Genomic DNA, 11,503 nt, shown 5'->3' with positions numbered 1-11,503 from the left:
CCCGCCCACCCGCATCCACACACACACACACACACACATACATGCATGTACACACACACACACACACACGTACAGACACACACACACACACACATACATACATACATGTGCACACATACACACACACACACACACACACGTACAGACACACACACACACACACACATACATACATACATGTGCACACATACACACACACACACACACGTACAGACACACACACACACACACACACACACACACACACACACACACACACACACACATAAAGACACATATGAACACGCACACACACAGACACGCACACACACACACACACGTGTGTGTGTACACTCGTACAGTAACACAGAGCCACATGCCACAAAAAGCATTAAAGATACCTGGTTAGAGTCACACAATTACACCCGGTAACACACTGTGACACACACAAAGATACATTTGAGCACACACACACACACACACACACAGACACACACACACACACACACACACACACAAGCAGCAAGTAAAATCCATTGACACACACAATTATAGAGAAACACAGCTGCATGCAGGGGCATGCGCACGCTCCTCTAAAAGCCTCTTCAAATGAAAACAATCATAAATTCCTGTTTTTCAGACAGGAAAATGGAGGGCTTGTGATTTAGTTCATAATTGCGTCTGATCTGAGGTTTGTCATCGTGTGTGTTTCTGCAGAACTTCTGCAGCGAGGCGGTGTGCTACTCAGAGATGATCACACGTAAGATCGAGAGGAACCAGCAGGGGCGTGACCATAAGAGCCTCACTGTGCAGGTACTGCCCCTGGGAGGACATCTCCAGACAGTGTGTGTGTGTGTGTGCGTGTGTGTGTGCATGCGTGTGCGTGTGTGTGTGTGTGTGTGTGTGGGTGCGTGTGTCATCACGACAGCAACACACAAACTTGCTCGTGGTGAATCCTCCGGCTCTCTGATTCTCCAGACTTTACACTAGGTCTACCCCGGCAGGGTAAAGTCTTTTTCATTATTATTCAGAGAATGCCTGGAATTACGGTGCATCTGTTTTTATTATCATCATCTTCATCGTCGGTGTCGTCGCCTGCCATCTCCCTGAGGCAGATTAGACGACGGTTGACCCGAAGGCCGTGTTCGCGATAGATGCGCGGGTGTGTGTTTCAGCAGCAATCCTTCGCACATCACAGTCAGAAGCAAAACAAACATCACAACGCGGATAAATCATTCATAATAAAGAGGTTTTTGCATTTGTGTAATTCCATGTGCACATAGTTTAGGTATTAAAGTTGTGAAGCGTGCGTCACTTTTTTAAAGGAATTAATGTATATTCGTAATTTACTTCTTATCACGTTATGAAGGGTTATCAAGGTGTGCATTGTTTAACATCAGAGAACGACGTTCCATGAAACATCGCACCTTTCTCACGTTGTTTCAACAGTCCTTCGACTCGCGTCTCTTCCCTTCAAGGCGATGCGATAGGGTGGAGTCTTCTTCCCCTCCTGGCTACGTAGCCAAGCGAGTGACCAATTACCCGACACTTACGTGGCCCGGCCAGTGACCGATCACGTCCGCTCGCGTTACGGCGACAGCGAGGCGACGGTGCAGACGAACGGAGCTTACGGACGTTCCGGACTTTGATGAATTATCTGACTTGAGAACGTGGCTAAAGTTTGATGATGTCGATGATGGTGATGACGACGATGTTGATGATGATGATTAATATCGAATAGTGAACATTGAACACAAACGTTACACCAACAAAACACCAAAACGTGACCGAGAGACCGCTCTCTCGAGCCGTCAGCACCTAAAAGCATAATAACCCCCGGCCTATACGCTTGCACTCCTTATGCTCCCCCTCCAACTCGGACTCTCCGTAGACCTGCTTTCTTCCTCCTTTGTTTTTCTTCACTGCTCCTTGTTCCCCCAACTCCTTCTACCTTCTCCCCCTCCCCGCCTCCCCCGCCTCCCCCGCCTCCCCCCTACTGCCTTCCACTCTTCCACCTCTCCTCTGCTGCTGCACCCACCTGGGGGGGGGGGGTCTCTCCATCTCTCTCCCTCTCTCCCCCTCTCTCTCCCCCCTCCCCCCCCCCCCGCACTGTGCTAGATGTGCATCGCCCTGAACAACACGGAGCGGGTGCGTCTCTTCCTGGGCCACCTGCCCCGGGACCTGGAGTGGCAGGTGGTGGAGCGGGCCATGGAGGAGTCGTGCGGGGCGGAGGGCAAGGAGCAGGTGTACAAGGCGCTGAACGGACAGCTGTACAACATGGACCTGGACCTGCAGCGGGAGGCGCAGCGGCTCATCACCCTGCTCACCGACAAGGTGTGTGGGGGGGGGCGGGGGGGTCTGTTCTGCTGGAGGGACGCCTACCCTGTGTGTGCAAATGCCTTTGCGTTTTTGTTTTTTTTGGTGGCTGTTTTTTTCGGCCCTCTGATGGCTTCTCCTGACGCCCGGGGTTCACGCTAGCTCTGTCCGTCGACGGATGGGGGCTTTTTGACGTATCCATCCGTTTTTCCCGGGGTTGTACTACAAAGGCGATTTCAGTGGACAGTGTGTTTGCGTGTATTTATTTGCATAACGCGATCTGATTGGCCGACGGATCCGTCGCTGCCTGAAAAGTTTGAACATTTCTCAACTTTTTGACGCAAGGCAACGGAGCCGACAGAACGGACAGAGGACCCACAATGCATTTCGAGAGCGCCCCCCCCATGCAAAGTCAATGAGATCCGTCAACGGGCGGATGTAGTGTGAACGCGGCGTCAGTGTCATCGTAGGGCAGACACAGGGGTCATCATAGGGCAAACAGAGGGGTCATCATAGGGCAGACACAGCAGGGGTCATCATAGGGCAAACAGAGGGGTCATCATAGGGCAGACACAGGGGTCATCATAGGGCAGACAGGGGTCATCGTAGGGCAAACACAGGGGTCATCATAGGGCAAACAGAGGGGTCATCGTAGGACAGACACAGCAGGGGTGGTAACACTGATTATCGGTCTGCTCCTCGTACGCACCAAGGTTTGGGTAGTAGACTCAACCGGCGAAGGTAACACACATGGACCCTTGTCACAGAGCCGTCACAGGAGGTGTGTGTGTGAGCCCCCCGACATTAACATGAGGCGGGCTGGCGTGCGTTAAACGCATGTGTGTGTGTCAAAGCTCCCTTGAATCTGCGTCGTCCACCGCAAGTCCACCGCAACCGTCGCCTGGCACGTCGAAATGAGCTGCACCACTAACGAGCGACATGAGCGGCACCTGCGGTCGTCCTCCCACGACGCCTCTGTCAGAACGGTCCAGTCGGTTTCAATGAGCAGAGGACAGGTGTGACACCGCGTCACCTAATCGGCAGGGGACCAGGCGCCCACATCAGACAAAGTAATGCAAGCGGTAGCATGTGTTTAACCGAGAGAGCGGGAGCGGTTCAATGCAAACCATTAAGTCCCACTATTAAGAAAAATACATTCCCTTGGTAGATTTTTAAATATATATATATATATATATATATTTAGGGATTGGGCTATATTGCTGTCACCCACTGGAATCGTACTTGGGAGGAGGGAAATAGGCAGAATTTTGGATTGACGCTACCTGGTTAACCACAAATGTCAGTAAGGGTAACTATTATCAACTAGCACTACATTGAACCTATAGAGGGCCATTTAGACTCATCCTATGTTGAACAGGTTGCTTAAACAGGGTTTTTACAAAGAGAGAGACCTGGTCAAGACAGACCAACGGCATACAATAAAACACACTAAAACATTGAAGCACATTACAATGTCAGTATCACTTCCTCATATGAATGCTTTTAATCATTTGATTTTGCTGTACTTGTTGTCTTTGTAATTCCTAGTCACCATAATAGTAGTAGTATCTGAGTGGAATTGTCGGGGAGAGGAAAGCCGTCGAAAGCGTTGTTGTTTCATGATTAAGATGTGCGATGTTATGCATAATTACATATAATCAGTGGAATAATTATGAATCGGATCTTCTGCGCGTCTGTGCCTCAGGCGGCATTACACCTTACAATGCATAACATGAATAATCCCCGGTACTGTGGTAGTAAATACAAGTCTGCTACCGAGTCGACGGCCGGCTCCAATCCGTTGAAGCCACACACAGGATGTTCTCATTCCGTGTTCCTCGTTGGCCCCATTACCTACATGTCCACACATCAGAAAGTCTCTCTCCATATGCTCTCTTGAATTGCACCCTTTCATAACCGTCACTTTCCTCCCAGATGCTCCCCGAGCTACGCCGGTACATCCAGCACATCAGCCTGTCCCCGGACTCCATCAACAACGACGAGGTAATGCTCTCGATCACGGTAGAGTCCTCCAATTTTCCAAGCCCTCCATTTTTTGCTTCCCTCTCCCTCCCCGCCCCCCCCCCCGCCTCTATTCAACCGCCAATCCTCTCTTCCAGGCGGTGGCTCCTCTCATGAAGTACTTAAACGACACCATGGTCATCTTCACCGAGTCCCTGGTAAAGGAGAATCTGACGAGGTAATTATTCCTGTTCCTCCTCCTCCTCTCCTCTCCACTCCTCCCCTCAACTCCTCTCCCTCTCCTCTCTCCTCCTCCCCTCCTCTCCTCTCTCCCCCTCCCCTCCTCTCTCCTCCTCTCTCCTTCTCCCCTCCTCTCCTCTCTCCTCCTCCCCTCCTCTCCTCTCATCTCTCCTCCTCCTCCCCTCTCCCCTCTGATCTCCTCTTCTCTTTGTATTCTACAGATTAATCATAATTAACCCCTTGTGACATCTTTGCAGAAAAAATTCTAACACATAATTATCTCATCCACTCTGATCACTTATGTGAAGCGGGGTTAAAGCAGCTGATTGGAAGGAGCAGAGTACAGGAAAGGAAAAACACACCAAATGAAATCAAATATATGTATTAGAATGGATCAAATAGATCAAAAGCCGGTGAATTAATGACATTATAAAACAGGGTACAAATAAATCAGTATAATCTATTCAATAAATAAATATGCAAATATATCTTTAGACAGCCATGATGAAAATAAGTGGTTGTGTGTGCCGGATGGGAGCCATGACAAAAAAATGTTAAATGGCTTTATTTCTCAAATGTCTCAAATGTGTAACACAGGGTTATTTTGAACAAATAAATGCTAACAACAATTATGTAGTCGGCATATACAGATATACATTTTTTTTTTTTTTTTTAAAGAGTCATCAATAAGGGCAACGATGGCCAAGAAAATGGCAGAAATAGCAGAGATATACACGAGGCTAGGCAGCCTTTCCAGAGACTGTGAGGATTGTGAGGAGACGGTCAGGGCCGCGAGGAACCGTGTGTGTGTGTGTGTGTCTGATGGTGTGTGTGTGTGTCTGATGTTGTTGTGTGTGTTGTTGTGTGTTCCCGGCCCAGGGTTCTCCAGAGCATGTGGAGCCTTCTCCTCCAGATGATCCTGGACACGGTAGCGGAGAACAGAGGCGTGCAGGAGGAGTTCTACAACCGCTTCCAGTACACGGTGGAGGTCAGTACACCCGGGGGAACACAGATCCCCCAGGGACCTCAACGTCTCGCCCCGCCGACGCGCTCGCCTGACCTCCCCGCCTGCTCCTTAATATGTAAATATATTCTATAGGAAGATTTCTTCATAAATGCCCTCACTCCTTTACCTGCTCCTTAATGACACGAATCTGATTACCCTGTGAGTCTCCCTGGATACCCAGCGTCTCCTTGGTAGAGAGAGAGCGAGAGAGAGAGAGACAGAGAGAGAGGGAGAGACAGAGAGAGAGAGAGACAGAGAGAGAGAGAATGAATATGTGAACTCTGTACTGAAAGGCTCATCATTATTCCCTGGCCAACATGAATCATCGAAATGTACTAAATAAATCTGCAGTCTTTTTCTCCCCGGAGTCCAGGCAGAGACATGCGTGTTGGTCGGGGTCAATGTTAGGCAAATGCATCCATCAAGGTGCGGGGAAAAACAGCGCTTCATGGATATTGGCAGTGGGCTCCGTGGGCGGACTGGGCCTTCTGCTTTGGCACATGATTATCCCATTAGGCTACATGGGGTTTCCTGTTAGCCTGATTGCTAGAATTCAGAAAAAAAGAAGACAGACAAACAAAATGAAAAATAAAAGGCGCCTGGACTGCTAAGTTGTTTTCCTTCCGTTCTTCGTACACACGGTTCTGTTTTTCCGTTCTTTATCGTGAATATTATTATCATGCCTGTTATTATTCCGATGTGCCCTACATGCAGACCCTGCTGCAGTTCTTCCACGCCGAGGGAAACGGTCTCACAATAGAGGACATGAAGAACTCGGACCACAAGGTATGTGGACGCGGAAGCCTCGCTTTCCCCGGGGGAAAACAACGGGCGATGTGGGTTTAGGACGTCATTGATTTTTCTTCTTCTTATTTGTGTTTGTCTTTCACTGGCTTTCCTCCTCCTCTTGTCTCCCAGGTCCTTGAAGAGGAGCTGAAGATGAACAAGTGCTCGTCCTCTGAGTTGATTGAGCAGTACTTCCTGGAGAAGATCTCCCAGCAGGTAACCTAACGCCCACCTGGGCCGAACCAGCATCGATCCATGAGAAAGCCCTGCGCTTGAGCTCTGAGCCACAGGAGTCTTCTTTTCCCCTTATGACCAGGTAGTACTCGAGTACCCGGCTGGAAAAATAATATCTAACCGTGGCTCTGGCATTAAAGGTCCCATGACGTGCCACCAGGTGTGAGTGTGATTACCCGTGATTAGCCGTTTTGAAAATTGGGCTCTTATGAAATCACAAATGGGCGTGTCCACCTAGGTGAGTGACGGATGGATGAGCAACGTTTGCTACGGTCCACTGGGTAGGCTGGTGGACTGATCTATCCAGCACACGTCCAGGTGGACACGCCCACTTGTTTTTCGAATCGGGCTTGTAACGGCTAATCACACTCACACCTGCTGGCACGTCATGGGACCTTCAAAGGGCATGAAGGGGAGCAGGGTCGGCTAGTGTTTAGGGTGGTCGACTCCCAAGCCAGAGGGTTCTTGGTTCTCACCCAATACTGTGTCTGCACTTGGAGTCGCCCTTGAACCAAAACGCCCACTCCCCCTACCTATGAATAGAAAACTCAGTAGCTGTCAGTGTAATCTGGAAAAAAAAAATGCTTTTGTAACCACAATGTCACTGTAATCTACCGTCATGGTACTTATCGAGCAGCCATTTCGGACGACAACAATCACGGTCCCCGTCGACCCTTTTTTTCCAGAGGACTCTGAAGCACACGCGCTTCGGCCGAATCAGTGTCAAGTGTTACTACGACGCCCCGGAGCAGCGCCTCACCGTGGAGATCCTCCACGCCGCTGACATCATCGCCCTGGACGCCAACGGTACTGGAACCGTTTTTTTTTACGTTTTTTTTTATTTTTAGTAAAATGTCGCTTTGAGTCGAGTCCTCGTCCAGACTCGGTGACCTCGTCCAGTCCTTCGGTTCGTAAACGTGCTTCTCTGCTCGGCGTGCGCTAGGTCTGAGCGACCCGTTCGTCATCGTGGAGCTGTGTCCCCACCACCTGTTTCCCCTGGCCAAGAGCCAGCGGACGCAGGTCAAGCTGAAGACCCTGCACCCGGTCTTCGACGAACTCTTCCACTTGTGAGCTTTGTTTCCTTTCCCCCTGTCGTCTGCTGCACAACAGGCTGTTGCTGTTTATTTGACTAAATTTGGTATTTCGATATTTTTTCTCTCTCTCTCTCGCTCCCTCTCTCGCTCTCTTTGTCTCTATTGCGTTCTCTCACGCTCTATTGCTCTCTCTCTCTCTCTCTCTCTCTCTATTGCTCGCTCTATTGCTCTCTCTTTCTCTCTCTGGCATATACACACTCTCTCTCTCTCTCCATCTCTCTCTCTATCTCTCGACCTGCTGCACAATAGGGTGTTGCTGTTTATTTTACCAAATTTGGTATTTAGATCTTTTTTACCTGTAGCTCTTTCCGTGCACAGAGACAATGCGGTGCGATAGAAAGTGTCTTACATTTAAAGAAGAAGATAATGTCCAAGTAAACGAATGAGCCAAAGTCTTGGGTAGGGTTTAAGCTGTAGTGATGAGCAGAGAGGCAGTCGACCTGAAAGCCCCCACACCAGTGGAACGTTTTGACAGCCTATCAATAAAGAACGACCCCCAAAGCACTTGTCAACGTTTTTTTCTCCCATTTCCTCTTCCTTTGTGATTTGCAACCCCCCCTCTAGCCAAGTGAGTCCCGAGCAGTACAGACACAGGTTTGCGTGTCTGACCTTCACCGTCATGGACTACGACTGGCTTTCCACCAACGACTTTGCCGGGGAAGCCTTGGCCCCCCTCAGTGACTTCTGCTGGCCGGGGCGACCCAACGCCTCTGCGACCGGCAAGAGTGTCCAGCCGGTCATCCTGCACCTGTCCCGCAACAAGCCCAGCGGTACCACCACCACTTTGTGGTTCATATTTAGTTTCGTTTTTTTTTTTAACTCCTGTCTTTAGTCTTTTAATCTCATGTAAAGTGTCTTCAAGCACTGAGAAAAAGCGCAATATAAATTCATAGATAATGTTTTTTTATTGTTATTGTCGTTATTATGTGGGCTCGGTGGATCAACCGACATATAGGCCATACGCTTTTTAGCGGTGTCCTAGGCAATGTGTTCTTTCCCTCTTTCTTTGCTGTCTGTCTTCACTGTCCTGTCCATAAAGCCACCAAAACAAGCACATACTAAATTAAAAACTGACACATACAATACATATACCGGAGCTATCCACAACTATCTAAGTCCAAAGCACAAGGCTGTGTCGGGGGGGCAGACAGTAGGAATTGTTTTAAAACATTTGTGTCCCAAATAAACTTTTGTTTATTTTCCCAAGCTTGGGAAAGAAAACGAAATGCTTTCATGCACCGTTATAATAGAATTTATAGTTACATTTTCAGTCGCTCTACATTCAATAACACGCAAGTTTAAGCAAGCATTCCGATTGGTCAATTCCCATTCTCGAGCGTGTTTAAATGCCTGATGAAAGAACGGACAAAAAGATTGTGCCTAATTACAGAAAGTATTGCTACGCTAACTAGCCAAAACTACTTTCATGAGCCTAGTTTCCATAACAACGTTCAACTGACCAAGAGTCGGCTATCGTTACTATAGGAACTATTTTCTGATGGAGATGAACTCGGACAGAAAGCTTGAATTTGAGGGCAAATGAACCCACAATATGAAAAAAATTTACAATATCGTTGATAATGAAGATGGTTTGTGTTATTGAATCGCAATCTTACACTCAATGGCGTTCTTGAATGTCGTTATTGGTACTTGAAGCACAGGACTTAGGAACTCAGCACAAGCGCCTCATTCCTACGGCTGTGCTTCGCGTACCAATAATGACATTCAAGAACGCCATCTTGTGTAAGATTGCTTAATTGAAGTACAGAGCGGAATTCTGCTTTAGGCTTAGAATGTGCTTTAGGCTTTAGACTCAAATATAGAAAGGAGGGGGGGGGGGGATTCTCAATCCTTATGTCAGGTGTTGAATCTTCAATCATCGCTCTCCCCCCCCCCCCCCTCTCCTCCTCTCATCCAGAGAAGCCAATCATGAGGATGCTGGAGGCGCGCACGGGAGACAGGGAGGCGCAGGAGTTGGTCCGCCGGCTGAAGGAGATCGAGAAGTCCATGGACGAGGAGTAAGGGGAGTAAGAGGAGTAAGGAGAGTAAGAGGAGTAAGAGGAGTAAGAGGAGTAAGGGGAGCAAGAGGAGTAAGAGGAGTAAGGGGAGCAAGAGGAGTAAGGGGAGCGAGAGGAGTAAGAGGAGTAAGGGGAGGTGGCGGGTCCCTCCTGTGGCTCTCCTCCGCAGTACGGCTTGCCGCTCCGACCCGCGTTTCGTGACCACGTGCTTTTGTACTTTGTCGTAACACGTATGCAATATATATGACGTTTTCTTTGTTTTTCGTTTCTTATCGGAATCTATTGTGCGTGCAGTCATGATTATGCCAAAATGACCGCCACCACCACCACAAGAAGAAAAAGAGGTGAGACGGCCAGGGTGGTCGCCGTTCTCCGGAGATTGTGGAAGTTTAGCATCCCCCGTCACTGTGCATTTCTCTCTCCGGCGTCTCGGCTTGAAACTATATTCGAGAATCTAGTGACTAGTTGATACTGAATGTTACTACTCTATTTTCTTTTTGTAACGAGTTCATCGTTATCTCTGTCGTTTGTACGATCTTTGATATAATAGATTTAACTATTTTGTGGCGGTAGCTTACATGGAACAGTATTATTCTCAGTAAGTATTGAATCTATACCTCATACACGCTCATGAGTCGCGAAGAAACATTCCACGGGACACTAACAAAAACACATTTCTGAAGTTGCACATGGAACTGACTGACCCAGTATTTACCTACTCAGAAGATCTTAGTAAACAGATTCCTAGAGGATAACGATATAGCAGGGGTTTTTGGCAGGAGAAACCAGAGGTTCTTTCTTTGCCCTTTGTTAATCACAATACTAAAGGATGGATTGTCATTATTTCGAAAGCCGCTCTATCAGCTGAAGTGGCTGGAGTGGAAGAAGCCATGGATCTCATTCAAGATCACACGCTTGTGTAGCAGCTTAAAGTGCGAGCAACAAAGACATTTGTTTGCTGTAGAAGCTCTTTTTGAGAATGCCAGAGAGCACGTGGGTAATCGGTTTATTATAATTTTGTCCTTTAACTGGACCTAACACAACGGTTTAATACGATAAGGCATGTGAGCATTGGAAATGCTTGCACGCCATTTAAATGCAGTGTAAACTGGTTGAGGATTTTACGCACAAAAGGCTTCTTGAAAGCAGATATTTCCTTATGTTTACAAGTGAAACATGATGACCATAATTCATTTTAACACATGATTACCTGCTAGCGATTTTGTTGAAAGCACAACATATGTTTCTCAAGCTCACAAGAAACCATGGCTTCTATTGCTTTCCAGACAAAGTAGCAATGGATTTTTTTTTTTTATCAATAGCAGCTTAGCTAGCATGCTAACAGTATATTAGCTTGCAAAGTTTTACTGTTTATGATGTAGCATATGCAAGCAAAGAAAAAATAAATCCGAAAAATAAAAAAAGAAATTAAAAGAAAGTCAGCAGAACAACAAAACATCGACATGAGGTGTTTTAAAGTATTTTTTGTTTATTTTCAGTTTTATTATATTATGGTTGTTTATTGTTTTAATAATCACTATTGTATTAAATCAAGACAACAATGATTGGTGGGGAAAATGTGTCTCTGTATCAATGGTTAAAGAAGTAAATAAAAAGTAAAGATTAGAAATGTTTACAAAATGACAAGCCCCCCCCCCCCCCCACAATAAAATAACTGGGCTTTTTATGTACCTATATAGTCGTCATCAACAAGGTATCATCAACAATATTGTATTGTAGCAAAGAGAAACCATTAGCATCTTGCAAATCAATATGTCATCACTTAATTGTAGCTGCTGTAGTAAGCAGAGGGTGTACAGTGTGATGTATGTGCCCTGTGAGTGCCTACTGTCCTAGAATGTTCCGAT

The 11,503-nt window shown here is 47.2% G+C and overlaps 1 protein-coding gene across 1 annotated transcript; it reads left to right on the top strand.

Moving 5' to 3' along the window:
* Nucleotides 1-696: 696 nt before the first annotated feature.
* LOC311375847 (BAI1-associated protein 3-like) lies at nt 697-9,639 on the top strand (the record flags this gene model as incomplete). The annotated part of the gene is made up of 11 exons (XM_084490882.1): nt 697-792; nt 2,098-2,313; nt 4,231-4,299; nt 4,416-4,495; nt 5,377-5,485; nt 6,218-6,289; nt 6,422-6,505; nt 7,210-7,330; nt 7,467-7,590; nt 8,182-8,387; nt 9,536-9,639. Coding segments are annotated over 11 exons (1,281 nt in total), but the record flags the coding sequence as incomplete, so codon positions are not given.
* Between the last annotated feature and the right edge of the window lie 1,864 nt (nt 9,640-11,503).

Source organism: Micromesistius poutassou (assembly GCF_964030765.1).
Source record: "Micromesistius poutassou genome assembly, contig: SCAFFOLD_6088, whole genome shotgun sequence".
NCBI lineage: Eukaryota > Metazoa > Chordata > Actinopteri > Gadiformes > Gadidae > Micromesistius > Micromesistius poutassou.
Note: the sequence above shows the minus strand (reverse complement) of the source record. Positions and strands in the feature narration are given on the sequence as shown.